The sequence below is a fragment of the Myotis nattereri genome, assembly GCF_964212035.1.
Source record: "Myotis nattereri genome assembly, chromosome: 9".
NCBI classification, from domain to species: Eukaryota; Metazoa; Chordata; class Mammalia; order Chiroptera; family Vespertilionidae; genus Myotis; species Myotis nattereri.
Genome location: NC_138084.1, coordinates 16,958,670 through 16,982,867, shown reverse-complemented (window position 1 = coordinate 16,982,867; position 24,198 = coordinate 16,958,670). Strand labels below are relative to the sequence as shown.

General features: G+C 39.9%; 1 protein-coding gene and 1 pseudogene across 2 annotated transcripts in view; both read left to right on the top strand.

The window, feature by feature from the left end:
• Positions 1–1,186: 1,186 nt before the first annotated feature.
• The window catches only part of CKAP5 (cytoskeleton associated protein 5), a 79,538-nt gene continuing 56,526 nt past the window's right edge, over positions 1,187–24,198 (top strand). The window contains exons 1-7 of the mRNA XM_081099682.1: positions 1,187–1,891; positions 12,714–12,807; positions 13,290–13,483; positions 14,956–15,162; positions 19,550–19,721; positions 20,761–20,893; positions 21,113–21,213. Of these exons, the coding sequence (XP_080955808.1) occupies positions 12,751–12,807; positions 13,290–13,483; positions 14,956–15,162; positions 19,550–19,721; positions 20,761–20,893; positions 21,113–21,213 (864 nt within the window). The 5' untranslated portion in view covers positions 1,187–1,891; positions 12,714–12,750. The remainder of the gene's footprint in view (positions 1,892–12,713; positions 12,808–13,289; positions 13,484–14,955; positions 15,163–19,549; positions 19,722–20,760; positions 20,894–21,112; positions 21,214–24,198) is intronic.
• Positions 17,781–18,221, top strand: LOC308525003 (prothymosin alpha-like; annotated as a pseudogene). Its single transcript has one exon. The product of its transcript is annotated as a prothymosin alpha-like (transcript).

The following is a 24,198-nucleotide window of genomic DNA, read 5'->3' as shown; positions in this document are numbered from 1 at the left end:
CTTGAACCCCTATTTGGGATGGAAGATGTTAGGGCACTTACTAATTGTCTTCAGCGTCACTAACTTGAGTCCTAGACTGCTCTGGTGGTGATTTAAGGCTTTAGTAAGGTGTGTTTTTTTATGTAGTTTAGGTGGATGAATACAGGCTTAAACACACAACACACACACACACACACACACACACACACAAACCCTGGTCAGATAGCGCTCATTTGTTTAGAGCATTGCCTAATACAGTGGTTCTCAACCTTCTGGCCCTTTAAATACAGTTCCTCATGTTGTGACCCAACCATAAAATTATTTTTGTTGCTACTTCATAACTGTAATGTTGCTACTGTTATGAATCGTAATGTAAATATCTGATATGCAGGATGGTCTTAGGCGACCCCTGTGAAAGGGTCGTTCGACCGCCAAAGGGGTCGCGACCCACAGGTTGAGAACCGCTGGCCTAATACTACAAGGTTGTGGGTTCGATCCAGGTTCAGGGCACATACAAGAATCAACCAGAGAATCATAAATGGATGGAACAGCACATTGATGTTCCTCTCTCTCTCTCTCTCTCTCTGTCCCCTTCCCCCCTCTAAAAATCAAATTAATTTAAAGAACACAAATATATTTCTTGACATATGAAGGAGACACAAAATACAGTCAAACCTTGTAGGCTGAGATTGAGGAAAAATTACTCTTATAAAAAGAAAATTAAAACTCATTGATAACCTATGGATAGCTCAGAAACCATTACTTAACTCCCTGAAATATTACTAATCCAGTTTCTCCTTCAATTTTCTCAAGAATTCTTCATATTAAATTAGATGAACGATTGTATTTGCATGCAAGGTATATATATTTTTAATTTCAGAGAGAGGAAGGGAGAGAGAGAAACATTGGTCAGTTGCCTAATTAAACGCCCCCCCTTTTGGTGCACTGGAATGATGCTCCAACCAACTGAGCCACACAGGCCAGGACTATGCAAGACTTCTTTAATCTAGATACATAGACTTGTGGTGAATTGTTGGCCAGTTTTTGAAAGAATACATTATATTCACAAGAAGAGTGCTATTTTTCTATTTCTCCTGCTATTACCTTCCATGATATCTTATATCATTGTCTGGGATTCCTGGGATTGTAGAGAAGGAAGTCAGTGAAAGAGTGAGTAAAGCAGCACGGGCTGCCGGAAATCTTTTCTGGGCCTTTGGGTTGCCATTTGAAGAACACTGACTGCCCAAGTTAATGAAGTAAGCAGCTTACATAATGAGGGTTACATATTTATACATCCTGATGCTTTGGCTATCTCCTACAGTTTTTTTCACCCTTGGAGAGGGATTAGGATTATGATACTAGGAACTGGTCATCTCCTTTGTTTCTGGGACATTACTTGTGTTGCCACTGAAAAGGAGTTCTTCCCAATTGTGCTGGAGTCCTCCTGGTTGGTCCTTAATTTTGCCTCTTGCCTTAGAAACCCTGTGGGCTCAGCAGTGGTTGGCAAACTGCGGCTCGCGAGCCACATGCGGCTCTTTGGCCCCTTGAGTGTGGCTCTTCCTAAGCCTTAGGAGTACCCTAATTAAGTTAATAACAGTGTACCTACCTATATAGTTTAAGTTTAAAAAATTTGGATCTCGAAAGAAATTTCAATCGTTGTACTGTTGATATTTGGCTCTGTTGACTAATGAGCTTGCGACCACTTTTCTGCAGACCTCTGGGGGAAGAGAGGTGGCCCCTTTAAGCAGTTAGCGTTTGAGGGGAGGGGTCCGGGAAGGGGCGGGCGCTCTGGGCCCCGCCCCTGGAGGAGGGGTTTCCCAGCGGGCCAGCCGCACCAGTGCCGCCGCCTGCGCTGTGTTCCTGCTGATTCTGCTGGAACATTAATGCCCTGACCTCTCCCTGCCTGGGGAGCGTAAGTGTCAAACTGCGGTGAGGGTCCATCTCTTGCCCTTGCCGGAAGCCCTGGTGGACAGAACAGGGGGCTTTTCTGGCCTATCAGAGGCTGAGGCGGTGAAAGAGCGTAAACAATGCCGGCTTCAGGGAGCTAAAACCTGGGGCATCTGCTTTACTTCTGTGTGGCTTCAGCGGCCCTAGAGTGCTTGTTCGGATGTGCAGTGATTGAGTGGTGCCTACAACCTGGCTTTGCCTCCCCTCGCTCCTGCTTAGAGTGAGGAGAGGGTTGCTTTTACCCGAATACAGCCTTGTCTAGCTGGATGGGGACAGCTGAATCCAGTGCCTTTGGGCCTTGGATCCTTACCCAGGATTTGGAGACCCGAGTAGCTTCGGGATGAGTAAGCGTTAGGTTTTCACCTACCTTGGTACAATTGAGCAGTAACTCTCAAGTTGACCCAATTCACAGTCAGGTTTAGATTTCAGCCTCCCTAGAGGCCTGTGTTGTTGTCAGGTCCACCTTTTGGAGACATTGACAGTGATCATCTGTTAGGAAGAGTCCAGTTAACTTTCTTTAACTGATGTGTAGCACGATGTGAAAGAGATAACTCTTTACCCTTCCTTCTCTCTGAAGGAATTTATTGGAAGCCACCATCCCAAGATTAGAACAGCAAGCACACCCAAGTTTGTTCAGAAAACCTGCTAGAGAAGCCATTTAGATTCTGATCCCTAATAATACAGAATACTCCAGCAAGAGGATAATACTTGTCCTTGTTAATGGGAATTACCTGGAGGCAGTGATGTTTTTTAAATTAAAGGAAAATCTTGCTATTTTGTTACTGGCTACTTAGAGATTTTGTTTGGCTTGGCCAAATAATAAAAAACTTAAATTTTATGCCAGTTACATAATTGTTATGCTTCTTTAACCCAGTTATTTATTCCTAGACATGGTTTGAGTAAAGATTCCTGGGCATGTTTGTGTATTCTGTTTTGTCCTTGTTTTTGGAACTATTTTCTTTTTTGCAGTGAGACTATCATCATACCTCATTGGTCATTCAAAAGGGTTGATTTTTGAGTGGGAAAAATTTTTCCTTAAACTTCTCTCAGACTCATTCTGTGCTTCTGCAGTAGCCAGAAGTGAGAGTCTAGGAATGGTAATCAGATCCAAATCTCTTGTATTGTAATAGTGAAGAGCTTTTGTAGGTCAAAGACTTGGAAATTAGCCATAAAATAGTTTTGCTGCTTTAAGCTTCTTCCCAAGTAGAAAGCTAAAACAATTTATTTAGTAGCTGTATAATTATTCTTATAGACCAGTGATGGCAAACCTATGAACTCATTTTTTTGGTTGATTTTTTCTTTGTTAAATGGCATTTAAATATATAAAATAAATATCAAAAATATAAGTCTTTGTTTTACTATGGTTGCAAATATCAGAAAATTGCTATATGTGACACGGTACCAGAGTTAAGTTAGGGTTTTTCAAAATGCTGACACACCAAGCTCAAAAGGTTTGCCATCACTGTCATAGTGACTGGTCGTTCCACCGTTCAGTCGATTTGCATATTACGGTTTTATTATATAGGAGATATATATATATATATATAGTAGTTCAAATTAATTTTATTAATGATTCTCTTTGTTGGCAATTTTATTCATTCATTAAGCATCAAGCCTTGCTATGTCACTAAAGCTTGGTTTTCTGTGTCTATGTTCATAAAATCCAGATCCCTCTGTTCATCCTGGTGCCACATTTTCCTGGTGCCACATTTCTAACCACTTGAAGTGCATATTTCTCAAGTATAAAATGAAACCTTTATTATTTATTTTATGCTTTTGTTAATCTCAAAGAAAGATTTTCCTTTACAACTGGTAGAGTGAGCTCTCAATGAAATAACAGTTGGAGGCGGGGTTGGACTGCTTGGGTAATCCCAAATTAGAATTAACTATTGTCATTCCTCTCTTAACCAAGCACAGGTAACAGTGTTTTAAGGCACAGTTGGGTAGTTAGGCTTGATTATTAGCCAGCTGCTGATTAGAGATGATTCCCTTTACCAACTAACTGCATTTTAAGTTTCTCTAAATTAAAATGTGTCCTTTTGGAGGCAAATAAACTTGTATTTTATATATTCTTTCATTTGCTCTTTATATTTTCATTGAGTTAGGTACTCACCAAAATAAATATTATTATTTATAAAGTGTGACTAGTTTTCACTGTACATGATCTAGAAACCAGATGCTGATAAACTAGGAATTTCACCAAACTAGGAATCAAGAAATCTCTTGTAGCCCGGCTGGTGTGGTAGAACAGTCTCCTACTTAAGTGACTACTGCACATATCTGCACTTGTCTGGCATGCATCTCAAACTCATTTTGTCCAAAACTCATCTTTATCCCTCTCTTCTACATTTTACATTTACTCAGTAAAGACATTCTTTGACATTCCTTATATCTCTAAAATTCATCCACTTTTTTCCATCTGCATTGCTACTACCCTTAGGTCCAAGCTACCATCGTTTTTCATTTAGACCACAACCTCCTACCTTGTTTCCCTCCATTGTTACTGTCTTCCAAGCTATTCTTTTTTTTAAAAAAAAATATTTCTTTATTGATTTCAGAGAGGAAGGGAGAAGGAGAGCGAGATAGAAATATCAGTGATTAGAGACAATCATTGATCGCTGCCTCCTGCACGCCCCCTACTGGCATTGAGTCTGCAACCCAGGCATGTGCCCTTGGCGGGAATTGAACCCAGGACCCTTCAGTTCGCAGGCTGATGCTCTATCCACTGAGCCAAACTGGCTAGGGCTCCAAGCTACTCTTTTTTAAAAAATATATTTTATTGATTTTTACAGAGAGGAAGGGAGAGGAAGAGGGATAGGAACATTGATGAGAGAGAAACATCGATCAGCTGCCTCCTGCACACCCCCTACTGGGGATGTGCCTGCAACCAAGGTACATGCCCTTGACCAGAATCGAACCTGGGACCCTTCAGTCCTCAGGCCGATGCTCTATCCACTGAGCCAAACCGGTTAAGGCTCCAAGCTATTCTTTACATTGTTTTTACATTTGCAGTACATGGTCTTTTAAAAATGCAAGTTTGATAGTATATGTAATTTTTTCTACTTAATAATCCTTCAAAGTCTCCTTTTACCTTAGGGATAAAGTCCAAATTCTGTAACATTGTTAATAAGACCCTCTAGGTTTTGATCTTTACTTTCCAGCCTGACTCTACAGCCCCTTACTTTCCTTGTTGCATTTTTACTAGTATACTTTACCTTCGCTTAACTTGTTTCAGTTTCTCAGACCACCATAATAAAAGAAATTAGTATAGGTGCTATGTCTATTTTTAAACTCTTGTCTCCATTTCTGTACTAATCTCTGAATAAGTTTGTGAACCAGCACAAGTCTTCTGACCACAGTATGTGTAGTTCTGAATGGTACTATAACCACATAGATGAATTTTACAAATGAAATTTTTTTTAAAAATTTTTATTTATTGAATTGAGAGAGAGAGAGGAAAGGGAGGGGGGCGGGGAGAGAGAGAGAGAGGGAGTTGTTCCACTTATTTATGCTTTCATTGGTAGATTCTTGTATGTGCCCTGACTGGGGATCAAACCTGAAACCTTTGCATATCAAAACCACACTCTACTCAACTGAGCTACCCAGCCAGTGAATGAAAAAAGCAAGTTATTGAGGATTACAAATAGTATAACATGTATCTAAAGCGCAAAATCAAGTGCAATTAATTTTGTTATTTAGGGATACGTACCTGTGACTATGGCATAGAACTAAACAAACTTTTAAAAAGTGCTTCTGTGGGGAGAAGGGTAGAGTAGGAAAGAAATGCACAGGTGCACTAATATTGGTAGTGTTCTCATTTTCAGATTGGATGGTAGGTCAACTTTATTGTAATGCTTCATAATTCATGTTGTTTATATAAAAATTAAAGTCTAAATTAATTTTATAATTAACATAATTATGGGAGGGAATTAGTAGAGAAGTGCTTTTTTCCTTAGTATATCAATCATGGAAGAAGACAAAGACAGAGCGAGAGTCCTTGTCACATGCATACACAAATACTGTGTCCATTATGTCAGTGTCTGGGGAGATTTAGGTATGAAGCAAGCCTTTCTTTTTAATAGAAAGATCATAAATACTAACTTTTAACAACGCAGACTGTAGCGTAATAGAAGCCATTTCAGAAAGAATAATAAAATGGCATCTAAATTTTCTACAAGGCACTAAAGTTGGATAACCTTTTTCTTCATGTTTCCAAAAGTAACTAATAGGGAAAAAAAAGATGAGTATTGTAGTAAACTCATAGAATACCAACAACTGAATATTGTTGTTCACATTCTCTTGGTTGGAAAATGTTTTAAAAGATTCATGGAGCTAACCGGTTTGGCTCAGCGGATGGAGCTTCAGCCTACGAACTGAAGGGTCTCAGATTCGATTCCAGTCAAGGGCATGTACCTTGGTTGCAGGCACATCCCCAGTAGCGGGTGTGCAGGAGGCAGCTGATGAATGTTTCTCTCTCATCGATGTTTCTAACTCTCTATCCCTCTCCCTTCCTCTCTGTAAAAAATTAATAAAATATATATTTTTTAAAAAGACCCAATGTAAAAAATAAAATAAAAAATAAAAGATTCATGGAGTGTTTCTCTTTGAAAATGAGATAGGAAAGATTGCTTTTGTAGCTCAAACTTGTGCCAGGAAAGTAATGTTAGAGGTTTTTAACCGAGGCTGCACATTAGAATCACCTTGGGACTTAAAAAAATAATTTATTGAAGTGAAATTCACATAACATAAAACTTAACCATTGTAACATGAACAATTCAAAAGGCATTTTGTACATTTACAATACTATGCAACCACCACCTTTTTTCTAGTTCCAAAACATTTCCATCACTCTACAGTAAAACTCCTTACCCATTAAGCAGTTTCTCCCCAATTCCCTCTCTCCCCAATCCCTGGCAACCACTGTTCTGAGTTCTGTCTCTATGGATTAATCTGTTATAATTCTAGATATTTTCATGTAATGGAATCATACAATATGGGACCTTTTGTGTTTGGCTTCTTTCACTTAGCATCATATTTGTGAACCTCTTAGCATCATATTTGTGAACCTCATTTAGTTGTAGCATGTATCAGTACTTCATTCCTTTTTATGGCCAAATTATAGTCCATTGTGTGTACATACCACAATTTGTTTATTCCATCCATTGATGAACCGGAATGTTCATCACTGGATGGAATATCTATTGTGAATAGTGCTGCTAATGACATGCATATATGTGTACCTGTTGGAGTACTTGTTTTCAGTTCTTTTGGGTATAAAACTAGGATCGGATGCCCTGGATGGTGTTTCTCAGTGGTTAGAGCATCAGTGACTCAGTGGTTAGAACCCACCCTTGCACCAAAGGGTTGTAGGTTCGTTTCCCAGTCAAGGGCACATACCTGGGTTGCAGGTTTATTCCTGGCCCCAGGAGGGCACACACAGGAGGCAACCAATCAATGTGTTTCTCTCACATCAGTGTGTGTGTGTGTCTCTCTCTCTCCCTCTCTCTCTCTTAATCTCTCCCTTAACTCCCTCCCTTCTACTCTCTCTGGTGAAGATTAATACCAACAACAAAAAAAACTGGTCCTTCACTATAGGGTTTGAGAAGCACTACATAGTTCATTCATTTTTGTTGCTGTATAATATTACACTGAGTGAATATACCATTTATTCATTATTTTTTATGAACTTGTGAAGTGTTGGAACTTTTGACTTTCATGAACAACAGTGTTATGAATAGCCTTGTATAGGTCTCCTGGTGCAGTTGGCATCAATATCTAAGGTAAATACCTGGGAATGGAGTTGCTGGATAGTAGGGTATATGCATCTTCAACTTAAATAATGCCATACTGTTTTCCAAACTGATGTACTATTTTATCTCCTGCTATTGCTGTATAGAGTTTTTTTTTTAAATATATATTTTATTGATTTTTTAACAGAGAGGAAGGGAGAGGGGTAGAGAGTTAGAAACATCAATGAGAGAGAAACATCGATCAGCTGTCTCCTGCACAGCCCCCACTGGGGATGTGCCTGCAACCAAGGTACATGCTGCCCTTGACCAGAATCGAACCTGGGACCCTTCAGTCCACAGGTGGATGCTCTATCCACTGAGCCAAACCTGTTAGGGCTGTATTAGAGTTTTTGTTCTCTATTAAGGTTTAACTTCTCTAAAATTTGCTGCTGTTGTTTCATGGGGTCCTGGGGATTTTAGAGGAAGTTTTTAATCAAAGTTCCACTTACTCTAATAAACTTTTACAATTCAGTCTTTGAGTATTATACTTTCCCTGGAATATTTCCTACATTTTCATGGAGGAAACAAGTTGTAAAGGAAGAGGCATAAACTTTGAATCTCAGTATGATCTCACAGCCTACCAGTTTTGTTGTTTCTGGCAGGTTACTTAATCTTTGTAAGCCTGGTGTGTAAAGTGGGCAGAATATCTTTCTTTCATGTAGTTGTTCTTAGTACAAAGTGAATCAACATGTTTAACAAGTACTTTGCTCAATGCCTGATTCATAGTAGACATTATCAAGGTATATATTCATTTTTAAATATATATATATATTTTATGCCAGCCCAGGACTGGGGATGGAGAGGAGAGATAAGCAAAATCCCTTCTATCCTATATAATAAAAGGCTAATACGCAAATTGTCCATTCGACCGGGAGTTCATTTGGGAGTTCGACCAGGGGGTGCCCCTCCCTCCCCGCTGGCCCAGCCTGATCAGCCCCAATCGGGGTGGGCTGGCCAGACCCCACCCCTGCATGAATTCATGCACTGGGCCTCTAGTGTTATCTATATATGTAAAAGCCTAAGTGACCGAACCATCAGTTGACTGGTTGCTATGATGCGCACTGACCACCAGGGGACAGATGCTCAATGCAAGAGCTGCCCCCTGGTGGTCAATGCGCTCCCACAGTGGGCATCAGATGCAGGGCTCATAGCTGGCAAGTGCCACTGCAGGGGCGCGAGCCTCTCCCTATCGGGACTGACTGGGCACGTGCCCAGGGCAGGCAAAGTGGGGCTGGGATGAGCGGGAGTGGCACAGTGCCTGGCCCAGGCTCCTTCCAGCTGCATGCCGCTTCGCGCACTACTACATCCCTTGGGGATGTCGGACTGCCACTTTTGGCCCGAAACTGGCAGTCCAACATTGCCTGAGGGGTCCCAGATTGCCAGAAGGCACAGGCCAGGCTGAGGGACCCCACCAGTGCACAAATCCGTGCACCGGGCCTCTAGTTTATGATATTGAAAAATTGGAAACAATTTAAATTCCAGCAATAGGATTGATAAAAATGGAGTGCTAAACATCCTATTCTCAAATATGGGAGAATGTTTGTGACTGTATTAAAAAAAGATTGCATCCAGCCAATGTGGCTCAGTTGGTTGAGTACCAGGAGGTTGCTGGTTTGATTCTCAGTCAGGGCAATGCAGAATTGCAGGCTCCATCCCCAGTAAGGGAGTATGCAGGAGGCAGCAAATTTATATTTCTTTCTCATCCACGTTTCTGTTTCTCCCCTCTCACTTCCTCTCTGTGAAATCAATAAAAAACATTTTTAAAAGTTTTTATGGTTGAGAGTATTACAGATGTCCCCCTTATTCCTCCCATTGCCCCTTCCCACCCAGTTCCCACCCCACCCAAGGCCTTCACCACCCTATTGCCTGTGTCCATGGGTAATGCATCTCCTATATAATAAAAATGTAATATGCAAATGGAGGAATGGCAGGTCAGCGGGGTGTGGGGCCAGCGAGCAGGCGGCACCAGGCCAGCCAAGGCACATGCCAGTAGGCAGAGGGAGGGGACAGTGATGGGGGTGGGCTGCTCACCAGCCAGCGCTGTCCCCAGATCACCCACCTGATCGCCTTCGGGAGCAGGCGTAAGCCATTAGTTGGACATCCCCTGAGGACATCCCCTCCCCGAGTGCACGAGTTTTCGTGCACCAGGCTTCACTTAGTATGCATACAAGATCTTTGGTTAATCTCTTCACACATCCTAAAAATATTAACTAACAAACAAACAATCAAAACTCTAAAAAAATTTTAATAAAGAAACTAAAGAATATTTTTTAAAAAGAAAAAGATTTCAAGAGGATTACCCCTCTTCTTTTTTTCATGTATTTTATATACTGTATTAGGGACCCAGTGCATGAATTCATGCACTTGAAAGGAACTGTGGGCTGCGAAGCTGCGGTGGGCATAGGGGCGGGTCTCGGCCCATCCTCCGCGCTCCTCCCCATTCCCCCCCCCCCCCCGCGGCCCCCGGTTCCCTCTCCGCCGGCAACCCCGCTCCGGCCGCCACCACTCCCACTCACTGACAGTGCCTGCCCTGCTCGCACCCACTGACAGTGCGGAGCAATTGGGGCCGACGCCAGTAGCGGGTGCAAGCAGGGCCAGCACCAGCAGTGGGTGTGAGTGGCAGCTGCTACCCCAATTGCCCTTCAGGAGCAAGGGGAAGTGGAGAAGTCCTCGGGTGATCAGGGCTGGCAGTGGGTGCAAGTGAGGCCAGCACCGGCAGCAGGTGTGAGCGTCAGGCGGGACTGTGGCTCGCAGGAGCAAAGAATTTTCAGTAACCACCAGAGGCTCACACCGATGACAGTGGCCGGTGCCCTACCTTGGTCTGGCGCCCCCACTTACCTGCTCCACCATCCCACCACGACCAATGCCCGCCATGTTCTGCACGTGCACCCCCTGGTGGTCAGTGCATGTCATAGCGACCGGCTGTTTGATTGTTCCACCTTTTGGTCTATTTGCATATTAGGGTTTTATATTTAGACCAGGGGCCCGGTGCACGAAATTCGTGCACTGGGTCTGTGTGTGGGGGGGGGGGGAGACTGTCCCTCAGCCCAGCCTGCCCCCTCTCACATACTGGGAGCCCTCAGGTGTTGACCCCCATCACCCTCCGATTGCCTGATCGGCCCCTTGCCCAGGCCTGACGCCTCTGCCAGAGGTGTCAGGCTTGGACAGGGGACCCCCATCTCCCCCCGATCACTGGCTCTGGCCCCCGCCCAGGCCTGAGGCCTCTGGCCCAGGAATCATGCCTGGGCAGGGGACCCCCATCTCCCTCTGATCACTTGCTCCACCCCCCGCCCAAGCCTGACACCTTTGACCCAGGCTGAAGGCCTGGGCAAGGGGACCATCATATCCCCCCAATCCCCGGCTCCGCCCCCCACCCAGGCCTGATGCCTCGGCCAGAGGAGTTGACCCTCATCACCCTCCGATCACCAATCACCGGATCGGCCCCTTGACCAGGCCTGAGGCCTCCGGCAGAGGTGTCAGGCCTGGGCAGGGGACCCCCAGCTCCCCGCGGTTGCAGGCTCCGCCCCTGCCCAGGCCTAACGCCTCTGGCCTAGGCGACCGGCCCAGGCAGTGGGGACCTGCAGTGGCAGCGGGGGGCGCCGCGATCGTGGGCTTCGCTTTAGGCCCAGGCAAGGGACCCCTAGCTCCTGGGACTGCCAGCTTCGACCGTGCCCAGCTCCCATCGCTGGCTCCACCCCTACTTCCTGCTATCACTGGCCAGGGCGGCAAAGGCGCCTGATTCTCCGATCATGGCTGGGGAGCAGGGCAAAGGCGGCCCCAGGGCCGCCTTTGCCCTGCCCCCCAGCTCTTAGCTCCCCCCTGGGTTTCAGATCACTGTCAGTGGCAGGGGGCTTCTTCCTGCTTTCCCTTTCGCCTCCCTGCATTGTGCCTACATATGCAAATTAGCCGCCATCTTGTTGGCAGTTAACTGCCAATCTTAGTTGGCAGTTAATTTGCATATAGCCCTGATTAGCCAATGAAAACGGTATCGCTGTACGCCAATTACCATTTTTCTCTTTTATTAGTGTAGATATATATAGATATGCATTGAAAAAAGTCTGGAAGGACTCAAGTGGACATACACTTTAGTGTTCATCAAAGTGGTGAAATTGTGTTTTAATACTTTCCTTCTTTATATATTTTTTGTACTTTCCAGATTTTCTGCAGTTAGCATAAGTGACTTTTATAAACAGAAATAAATGTTACCTAAATGAATAGAATAAAGTTCTTGAACAAATGTTGACTGTAAACCTCTCTAAAAATTGTTTAAATATAAGGTTTATAAAGGAATAATTCATTCAGGAATTTAATTTTTTACTAGTTTACATAAATATTGACTAAAGTCATATTTGCCATAATTAGAGAGTTGGGTAGCATTGAGATTTTTCCATATTGATTACTTTCTATAAGGAATTTTAGGTTAACAGTTGAAAGTATGACATTCTTTGAAACTCTTCTCTTACCCCTTTTTAAAAATTGGTTTGAGAGAGAAAGGGAGGGATGGAGGAGAGAGAGACATCCATTTGTTGTTTTATTTATGCATTCATTGGTTGCTTCTCTGGGTGCCCTGACCAGGGATCAAACCCACAGCCTTGGCATATCTGGATGAGGCTCCAACCAACTGAACTACCTGACCTGACCTGTCCAGGGCCATCTTCTCTTTCCCTTTTATTAAGAGGCCAAGTAGCTCAGCCCTTCTGTTTTATTCTCTCTTTGTCATGTATCTAAGAAGTTCCCATTGGCGAAATATTTAAGCGTCTTTTATTTTTTTTAACAGATATCTGTCCTTTCTAGATTTATTTAGAGTTTTTTTATTGACTTTTTTGTGTGTTTACTTTTAAAATGCTCTATTAATGTAATTAAATGGGTATATAAACAAAGAATGGGTTTTAAATTTTATTGGTACATCATGATAAAATAAAAATCTGAGAAAAATCATTTTGTCTTAAGAGACTGCTGGATGCTAGAATTAATAGGTATCGATTTTTATTTGGCCAGGAATTACTGTTAATTCTAAGGAGAAACTGGAAGCACAATGGGAGATGACAGTGAGTGGTTGAAACTGCCAGTTGATCAGAAATGTGAACACAAGGTGAGACTTTACTGGAACTCAAATTTCAGAATATTGGCTTGTTTTGTCTGCAGTTATACTGTGTAGTATAGTTAAAACCTGCCCAATGATTACATAGTACAACTGAAAACAACATACTTTTGGAGATTGGGTAGTTTCAGCAGGATGATTCATGTTTGAACTATCACATCTTTAATGCCGTATTCTAAAGAAGTAATAATACTTGAATACTTTGTATCCAATTGAAATACATTTAGAATGGCCTGTTATGAATTTTAGATGACCCTGTAGGATATCATAAATACTAAATATTTACAAGAAAAAGTTTATTAGCTAATTTTTTTAAAAAGTATCTTAATTTCCTTAACTCCTTTTTTGTTTCCACTCATGGTGTCTTTTGTTTAGATTATCTGGTATAGGGTAATTTTTCCGTTCCCCTTAATTAACAATAAAAATAATAGTATTATTAAGTTTTGTTTTTTAAAATACGACGTTTCTTTTAGCTGTGGAAAGCAAGGTTAAATGGGTATGAAGAGTCCCTGAAGATCTTCCAGAAAATAAGAGATGAAAAGAGCCCAGAATGGTCCAAATTTTTAGGATTGATCAAAAAATTTGTGACTGATTCCAATGCAGTGGTTCAGTTGAAAGGATTAGAAGCTGCGCTTGTTTATGTTGAAAATGCCCATGTAGCAGGAAAGTAAGTAGTTTCTTTTCAACTATTCTGTTAAAAAACCCCGTCTGATGCTACCTGGATTAATCTATGTATATTTATGGATCACTGTTCTTAGTTATTAGCACTTTTGGAATATATTCATTTTCTTTCATAGTTCCTTGATACTTGCAGGGCTTTTGGTGTTTTGTTTTGTTTTGTTTTGTTTTCAGTCTTTATCTGTTCTCAGAAGTACATGAGATCTCTAACAGGGAACAAATAAGGAATCAGATCTTGAGTTCCTACCTTAAGTTTTGATGAACAAGTAATGTTTTCTCCTTTTGAGCCTTTCCTTCTAGACTAAGAAGGAAAATCTTCAGTAACTTTTAGAAGAAACTAAGAGGTTGTTAGCAAAGGAATGATCAGAATTTCACTGAAAATATATGGGCATTACAAAAAAGTTTTTCTAAGATCCCAGCTAGGTGATCTTAGAATCACATCTTTCTTCCTGTGACCATTAGGCATTTTTATCTCTTAGGAGAGGCAATGCTAACTAAATGACCTCTGTGACTCTCAGCCTGTTTGACTTGAGCTACGAATGGTAGATGTTTCTAGTGACTCCTCTCTCCCATACCTCTTAAACCTGATTTTTCTAACTAATCTTTATGTCATTGAAAGGAGCCCTCTCCCCCTCCCCATACACCCACAAAAGGGGGCCATTGACTTAATTGTACAAGAAATATATACTTGACTTACTTCAAAGATTATACTAATAAAAACAATCATAATTTGAGAGTTTTGTTAACATCACCAAGTTTTTCTTGCCATTAGTAAAGTCATTCCTTTTTTTAATTTCATTTTCTTCTGATTCCAGAAACTTTTTTGACAAGTGCTACATGTAATTCCAGCCCACTCAATTCCTCCAGTTTCCAATAGTACAAGTGTTATTTAATTTAGAAGAGATTCAAAGCAATAAAGTTACTGTAGTATTACCAAGGAGTTGGGAGCAGCCTTTTATTACTAAAGGTGTATATCCATTCCTTCTGTGAAGAAATTCCCTTAAGAGGTGTTTAAAATTATTATTTTTTTTAAATTCCACAAAATCGAGAACTTCGTAATCCTACTTTTGTATAATATATCTGTGTGTGTATAGAAAGATCTGGAAGTGGTGGAATTTCAAGGGATTTTTGTTTTCTTGTTTGAATTTTCTACATTTATAAACAGTCTATGGTTCTGTGTTATTGTCTGGTATGAATGTCTTAAACCTTTTCACGTTACTCTTGTGTAATAGAACCTTGAGACCAAATGTTCAATCCTAGTTTTTTAATATTTTCAAACATAAATTTAAAAATTTAGAGACTCATTTAAGCATTTTAAAAAGTAACTGTGTATCCCCCCCCTCCCTCATCCCCCCCCCCCCACACACACACACACACATTGCCTTACATGACCTTTTCTAGCTCTTCCTACTAAAGGTGTGTTTTTGGGTGTGTGGTTGTTGTTTATAATCTATATTACAGAACTACAGGAGAAGTTGTATCAGGTGTTGTAAGTAAAGTGTTCAACCAACCCAAAGCCAAAGCCAAGGAGCTAGGTATCGAGATTTGTCTGATGTACATAGAGATTGAGAAAGGAGAGACTGTGCAAGAAGAGCTCCTAAAAGGCCTGGACAATAAGAACCCCAAGATTATAGTGGCCTGCATAGAGACCCTGAGGAAGGCCTTAAGGTAAGACCTTTTCTTTTTGCATTCGTTCTATTAACTAGGGTGTCTCAGTTGAGTTTGAGTTCCTGGTTTAAACAGAAATAAAAACTGCTAGACTTGACTTGGCACCATACCCATCAGGAAAGTGACTTAGAAAAGCTGAACTCATTCCTCGAGTGTGGCACTTTGTATTTAGTAATTTTAGCCTTCAAGTGTATTGCATAGTTATTTTATTTAAGTTTCTTTCTTTCTCTCTCTCTTCCTCTCTCTCTTTTTCTTTCTTTCATAGTAAGGGACTTTATTTTTTTTGTGGGTTTGTTTTGTTTTGTTTTTAATCCTCACCCGAAGATATTTTTCCATTGATTTTAGAGAATGGAAGAGAGAGGGAAAGACAGAGAAATATCAGTGTGAGAGAAACACATCTATTGGTTGCCTCCTGCACGCGCCCTGACCAGGGCGTGGGCCAGGGAGGAGTCTGGTGCAACCAAGGTACATACCCTTGACTGGAATTGAACTCAGGACCCTTTGGTCCGCAGGCTGACGCTCTATCCCCTGAGCCAAACCAGCTAGGGCTTAAATTCCTTTCTAATGAAGATGAACAGGGAATATTTCTGACCTATTCTTAGATAATGAATTGGCCTTTTTGTTGAAAAGCATTCCTCAGGGTATTTAAGCAGCTCTTTATCTGACATAAATTTATATACTTTGAAGTGTTGGCTATCCACAGTTTGTTGGCTAAGGTAGACCTTTGTTTAGGTGCCTTTTTATAAAATAGAAGCAAATGCTATATGCCTTTAAACAGAAGTACAGCAATAGCAAATAGAAAATAACTTACTCTTGTGTAATAAGTTATTTTCAGCCTTAGAATTTGGTGGTGAAGTTTTTCATGAATAAGTGGTTGCAATTTGCCGTGAAAATCTGAATTAGACAAACCACTAGATCTGATTTGGCAGTCCTTATCTGATATCCTATCCCCCAAACCATCCACGTGAGATACTTTAGTACAGCGGTCACCAACCGGTGGTCCGCGGACCACTGGTAGTCCACGAGGTCCGAAAGGTTGGCTACCGCTGCTTTAGAAAACAGCTCTACTGAAACCCTAAGTGTGTGACCTACGGAAGTGAAGATCATCTCAACTCTCTTATGATTTTGCATATGACCTACTTCTTGGAGAAAATGCTTCCTTTGGTGTTTATCTTAATAAAAGTATCAAAATGTTTAAATTTTGTTAAACTATCTTCAGTTTATGTCTTAAACTTACGTAGTCTTTCATTCGGTTCATAATGTTCTTTTATAAAATTTGACTTTCACTTAGATTCTTGCGAAATAAATGTTTCCTCATGTCTAGCCTATTATTATAGTAGGCATGTATTTTTATGAATAGTAAATAGTATGCTGTTTCTTATCTTAGAAATTTAGTGAATTGACTTGATTATCAAAACTGCTTGTATCAATACATCTGTTCTGTCCTTATTAGATATCTAATAAAATTTTTTAATTAGAAGTTTTTAATCTAGAATGCTGTAAACTCTGGTTACTTCATTTTAAACTGACTAGGAGAATAAGGGTAGAAAAAGAACAAGTTAGACATATCTTCTTACATCTTTTTTATAGATGTTATTTAATTTAGTCCCATCCCTGCATGGTTCTTTATTTGTCCTAAAGCATCTCAGAATCTATAAATGGAACTAGACAGTTCTCTCAGACCTCAAGAACCTTGAGACCAAATGTTCAATCCTAGATTCCAGAGCTTCGGTAAGCTATCTGTTAGTGATAGTTTCAGGAGACCAAATATTGTTCTGTGGCCCCCAAAACGGGCTCCTAGAACCCTTTTGTTTTTTTCTGTAGTAATGTGTTTAGTATCAAAATTAATTTTTAAGGTATTTTCCATGTAGACCTGCTCCAAATGTTTTTTTACTTGTTTGTTTTGGCTTTGTTTTTTTATCTTTCAGAAGCAGGCAAGGATAGCGAAACAAATAAAAAATCAGATGAAACAGTAATAATGTAAAGGAAAATTAAGAATTGCAAATGTTAGATTCTTCAGGCACCATGTTGAGCATCCCTAAAAAGAATGGTTTATCGTTATCATAGGCAATCTTGGAGATATCTAGTTTAGTTTCATGTTAAGATACCTATATTTAAACTATTTACACAATCAGGTGTCTTGTTAAATATCACTTCTAGAGAGAATATTTTCACAGTCTCCTTTTTTGGCCTATTGGAATATGTCAGTAGCTATTACTGAAAAATTTTGTTGTATATATGCATTTGAGATAAATCTGTACACATTAGATCATAGATGAGTAATATATATGGGTCTTACTAGAGAATTTCAGTGTTCTTTTATAACTAAATTCCTCTTGCTCCAGAATGTTATTCAGAAATGTTAAAACAGTGAATCAGAAAGCTAAATTTGGCAAGTTGGGAACTTAAAATTATAATATGTGACAGGTATATAAGGTTACAGTTTGACCTTTCCTCTGGCTGCTCTGAAAAGCCGTCTTTGCATTGTTCCTGTGGCCGCCTCTCCCTTCGCTGCTGCTCGCTGCTGCAGCCACGTCCGCCCCACGCCTCCTCTGCCACTGCTTTTTCACCAGAATCCTTTTTAAAAAATCTGCTGCAGATCACTGGTATGCCCCACCATGTCAGATGTAGCCATGGACACCAGCTCTGACATCACCGCCAAGGACTTAAAGGAGAAAGAAGTTGAGGAGGACGCAGAGAATGGAAGAGACACACCTGCTAATGGGAATGCTATGAGGAAAATGAGGAGCAGGAAGTAGATGAAAAAGAAGAAGAAGAAGGTGAGAAGAGGAAGAGGAGAAGGAAGGTGATAATGAAGAAGAAGATGGAGATGAAGTTGAGGAGACTGAGGCAGCTACTGGCAAATGGGCAGCTGAAAATGATGAGGAGGAGGATGTTGACACCAAGAAGCAGAAGACCAGTGAGGATGGCTAAACAGCAAAAAAGGAAAAGTTAAAATTTTTCCCCATAAAAGGTCACTGTGACCTATTCATCCCCCACTTCCCATCTCAGAATCTAAACCTGGTTACCTTAGAGTAAAGAGAAACAGATGACATGTGATCTTCACCACCCAAAGAACCAAAACTTCCAAGGTCCTGCTTTTTTTCTTAAAAGTACCTTTAAAAGGAAAATTTGTATTTTTTATTTACATTTTATATTTTTGTACATATTGTTAGGAGTTAGCCATTTTTAATGACCTCGCGAAGACCAAACCAGCCTTTGGAACATTCTCCATCCTGTTTCTGACTTTATTTGTGGAGTGACCATGTTCATTATAATCCCAAAAGAGAAAAAAAAACCCTTGTAAAAAGCAAAAACAACAAAAAAAATTTTACTCAGAGCAATCCAGTAACTTTCTGTGTATATACTTGGCTCTACTATAAGTAGTTGGGTTTATATGAAATGGTTAAAAGGGCCCAAAATTAAAGGTTTCTTTTTTTTTTTCTTTTTTGGCTAGGAAGTTGCTGTTTGTTTATTTGGTCTTTTTGATGTGTGTGAAACTGTTGTACAACAATAAACTGGAATTTTATTTTGCTGGAAAAAATAATAATTAAGTAAATAAGTAATTGTGTTACCTTTCTTAAAGAAGTCAGAAGACAACTTTTTCCTATGGAAAACTGAAGCAAAAGGTTTAAGTTGCCTGGAGTTACAGTGTAATAGCTTTAAAATCAGGAATGAAACCACATACTGCCAGGATTAGTTATCTATTGAATTGAGCAAACCACCTTAATTGTAAGAACTATTAAAAAGTTTTTTGAAAGCAGATTTCACTCATCTAAATATTTATAAACATATTTGTTTATATTTTTATGCTTTTATATGTATATGCATGTATATTTAAGATATCACAAAAATGTTGGTCCTTTAAGGACTTGAATTATTCCTACTCTAGTTACCTAGAAAGTTAGCTTTAAAATGGTAATCTTGCCCTGGCCAGTATGGCTTAGTTAGTTGGGCGTTGTCCCATGCACCAAAAGGTTTCTGGTTCTTGGTTGGATTCCTGGTCAGGGCACATGCCCAGGTTGCAGGCTCAATCCCGGGTAGGGTAGTGCGCAGGAGGCAGGCAATTGATGTTCTGCTTTCACATCGATGTTTCTCTTTCTCCCTCTCCTCTCCCTTCCTCTCTCTCTAAAAATAAAAAATTTATATATTAAAAATAAATAAATAATGTAGTAATATTATTTTGGACCCAAGACATTAAATAGTATTTTTGGAATAATGACATACAAACATAGATGTGGTTATGAATTCCCGTCTTTTCTGCCTTAAAACTCAACTTATATAATTCTATAATATATGGATATGGAACTATGTTTGTGTGAATGAAAGCTAACACTTTACCCAAGCAAGCACGTTGACAATTGTTTTTCCAATATTTTACTTCTAGTGAATTTGGTTCCAAAATCATCTTGCTTAAGCCAATTATCAAAGTGTTGCCAAAACTCTTCGAATCTCGAGACAAGGGTGTTCGAGATGAAGCCAAACTAATTGCTGTGGAGATTTACAGATGGATTCGGGATGTTCTGAGACCTCCATTACAAAATATAAACTCTGTCCAGGTGAGGCACAAAGTTTTTGCATCAGGTTAATATATGAAATTGTTTCCTTCTTATTGTTGTTGATATTCTATCCTTACAAACAATTACTTAAATCAGTTGGTTCTTCTGAGCATAGCCAACTGTCTCTATTGTTACTTTGTCCTCTCAAGGTAAATACCATGCATTTGGTGATTCCTGTATCTTAGTCTTGAATCTGTAGCAGTTTAAAAGATCCCTTTATAATGCTATTGGTAGCAGGAGTTAATATCTGTTTGGAAAAATTAATTTCTTTTTTTGTTATAATTGATTATAGACTTTATCTGATACAAATATGTCTGAATTCATGAACTAATAAGAGTGGCCAAAAAAATGGACTTTCTTTTTTCTGTGTGCTCAGCGGTACATCTTCAGTGTAGTAAATATAAGTCAGTTTGTCTTATGCTACAAAATGTATACAGTTTAAATTTATCTTGTCCCTTTAGAGCCATATAAATAAGAAATTAGGCCTGACCGGTTTGGCTCAGAGGATAGAGCGTTGGCCTGCGGACTCAAGGGTCCCAGGTTCGATTCCGGTCAAGGGCATGTACCTTGGTTGCAGGCACATCCCCAGTAGGGAGTGTGCAGGAGGCAGCTCATCAATGCTTCTCTCTCATCGATGTTTCTAACTCTCTATCCCTCTCCCTTTCTCTCTGTAAAAAGTCAATAAAATATATTTTTTTAAAAAAAGAAATTAAGTTTTGTTGTTTTTTTTAAAATATATTTTATTGATTTTTTACAGAGAGGAAGGGAGAGAGAGAGTTAGAAACATCGATGAGAGAGAAACATCGATCAGCTGCCTCCTGCACATCTCCTACTGGGGATGTGCCCACAACCCAGGTACATGCCCCTGACCGGAATCGAACCCGGGACCCTTCAGTCCGCAGGCCGGCGCTCTATCCACTGAGCCAAACCGGTTTTGGCAAGAAATTAAGTTTTTATATAAGTAAATATTAATGTTAAGTATATTATCTAATGGTAGAGATGTAGATAATCTTTTAAAAATATTTTATTATATTTACAGTTGAAAGAACTAGAAGAAGAATGGGTTAAACTGCCAACAGGTGCTCCTAAACCAACTCGGTTTCTGCGTTCCCAGCAAGAATTACAAGCGAAATTGGAACAGCAACAGTCTGCTGGTGGAGATGCTGAGGGTGGTAAGCCCATTTTAAACACCTGTCTCTATAAAAATTGGCAAGAACAGGCCCTACCATAAGAACAGGTTCACTAGGCATATTTTGTAGGACTGCCATTTAATAAAATATAAGTTGCATATAGTACTAATAATTCTATATCAATATTTCATTAGAGGTGTGAGAGGACTGATAACAGAAATAAAATCATTCCATCCATTTTTGTTGTTTTTCTCCTGGAAGGTGGTGATGATGGAGATGAGGTGCCACAGATAGATGCTTATGAGCTTTTGGAAGCAGTAGAAATTCTTTCCAAACTTCCCAAAGACTTTTATGATAAAATTGTAAGTAATGGTAAACTTCTTTCATTTATTTCATTTTAAGTAGCTACTATAGTATGATTAGAAATGCTCTGCTGAGCCATTTCCTGGTGTACCCTTCCACACTATATCTTCTCTAATAGAGTGAATTAGTTGCTGCTTCTTTGTTCCCATAGACTTTGTGTATATACTACTTTTGCACTTTTTTAACATCTTGCCAAAAACTAGCACACTTTCTTGATGTCTGCCTTTTCCTATTGTCTCTCTGGTTTTACCTTTAAATATCTCTCAAATTCATCTCCATATTTTCATCCCACTGTCTAGTACAGGGGTGGGCAACCTTTATGTGAGTGCATGCCAAAACCAGCAAAATCTCTGACTCAAAATTCTTCTGCTTGCCAACCCTAATTTTTTGAGAACATGTTACGCCTACTTGATATCTCTTAAGGTGTACGTATGTGAAGAACCTTGAAGCAATAATAAAATTCATTCGAGTGACAAAAACACAGTATATGATGATGAAAAATACATTTATTTCTTAATGTATACATGTACACTGACATTCTGACAGAAAACTTTATGACTCGTTTGATATTATCAGTGGGACTTTTGCTGCTGCATCACTGATGACAGAGATTTTACATCAGGTTTATATTTCGTGACCTTCAGAGATATGCACGAGCTACTACTTTCATCCGTCAGGCTACTCCTATTATGAGACTTAACAAAATTCATCACTGAGAACAAAGATTCACAAGTGTATGTGGATGAAAACATGGAGAGTAATGCTGTTGCAAAGTTTTTTTGTGTGTGTTTTTTTTTTATTATTATTATTAGTTAAGGTATTACAAATGTGTCCTCATCCCCCCCATTAACCCCCAACCTCCCCCCCACACACACACACAAACTCATGCTCCCATCCCCCTGTTGTCCATGTCCATTGGTTTGGCTTATATACATGTATACAAGTCCTTCGGTTGATCTCTTCCCCTTACCCCCGCCCTCCCCTACTTTTGTTGCAAAGTTTTTTTAAATAGAAAAAATTTTCTGGAATGGCATTCCAAGTCCTCAATAGTTCGTTTTCGACACTATTGAAATTGCTCTTCCCCTCTCTTGTCAATCCATGTCTATGGTCTTTAAGATAACTTGTTACGTAAAATTATTATCTAAGATGCACCTACACTGAATTTATCTGAAAAAGAAAAAAATCGATATTAAGAAAAAAAATTGTAAATGGAAGATTATGAGAGGGTTTCGTGTGCCAGCAAAAGTTACTGGCGTGCCATGTTTGGCACATGTGCCAGGGGTTGCCCACCCCTGGTCTAGTAGTTACTCTAGGGTTTCTTGACCTTGGCACTGGTGACATTTTCCCCCCTGATAATTTTTTTATTTTGGGGACTCTCCTGTGCTTTGTAGGCTGTTTAGCAGCATCTCGGACCTTCACCCACTAGATATCAGTAATACCAATCTCCTAAGTCCTGATATAAAAAAATGTCTCCAGCCTTTGCTAAATGTATTCCAAAAGACAACAGTATCCCCAATTGAGAAACAGTCTTAGGCCAACCACCATCATATCTTGCCTAATGTGCTACAGTACTACAGTTTTCTTCTTCTTTTTTTTTTTTTTTTTTTTGGTTAATCCTCACCTGAGGATATTTTTCCGTTGATTTTTAGGGAGAGGGAAAGAGAGAGGGCAATACAGAGAGAAACATCAGTGTGAGAGAAACATATCAATTGGTTGCCTCCTGCATGAGCCCTGATCAGGGCCCTAGCCGGGGAGGAGCTAGCAACCAAGGTACATGCCCTTGACCGGAATCGAACCTGGGACCCTTTGGTCCACAGGCTGACGCTCTATCCACTGAACCAAACCGGCTAGGGCTACAGTTGTCTGTTTAGAAGACTCCTGTCTTTGCTCTTGCCTCCTCCTTCCCATCAGATATCACAATGTAATTAGAGGTGTCAGTTACCAAAATGCAAATCTTCTCATATCATTGCCTCAATAAAACTCTAATGGCTTCCATGAGTTTTAAGATGATGTCTGAGATCATCCTGTGGCCCTTAAGGTCATTTCTGGTACCTTTGAGGCCTCTGCTTACCTTCCAGTCACACCTTTAATTGCTCTCCACACTCCAGTCATGTGGAACTTCTCCCAGTATCAAATGTGCCACGCTTGTTTTTTTTCTTATAAACTTTAGGACTTAACATTGCTGTTCTTTCTGCTTATTCATTTTTCTCCACCCATTCAGCTCATAATGTCTCTTTATCTTCTGGATCTCACCTTAAGCATCACTTTTTAGGAGAGATCCTATTTGTCAGCCTAAACTAGGTTAAAACCTCTTGCTGGGTTACCAAAGCCTTGTAGTTATTCACTAAAGAGCTTCCTATCTCTGCTGATATCTCCTTTCATATTCTATAAACCTCTTATTAACAACTAAATATTTAATAAATTGAAATGAACGGTAATGTCCTCTAGGGAGGCTAGTTTATCATCTTTCTATCCTCAATTCTTTCAAATAGTGCATATTCGAATTATTGAATGATTCCTTGATCTCTAGTGGAGCATATTCTCCTTTATGGCCATAAAAGAAGAGGGTTAACATTTTTTGGTCTTTTCTGGTCTTTTTAGTGTTGTCAGTATGGAAATTCCTTTCTCCTGTAGTTGTGCCACTGCCGGAAACTTTAGAAATGCTTTCTAGCAATGTTTTCTGTTTGATACCTGCTCACTAACATTTACCTAGAAAACGAGAAGGAAAAGCCTATGGCATCTTATTCTGTTTACTTACTTTAGAACTTAGGAATATGAAATATGAAAATACTTTTTATATATGAACACAATTTTATATATGTGAGCAAAACATTCTGATTAGCTGTACAGGTTTGCAGTTTTGTTTTTTAACCAGCTTTAGAAAAGTTTCTGAAAACAGAAAATATTTATCTTTGAAATAGTAGCATGAAAGAAATAGACTTTTATTTTGCTGTCATATTTTCTATTCTACAAATGACTCGTAT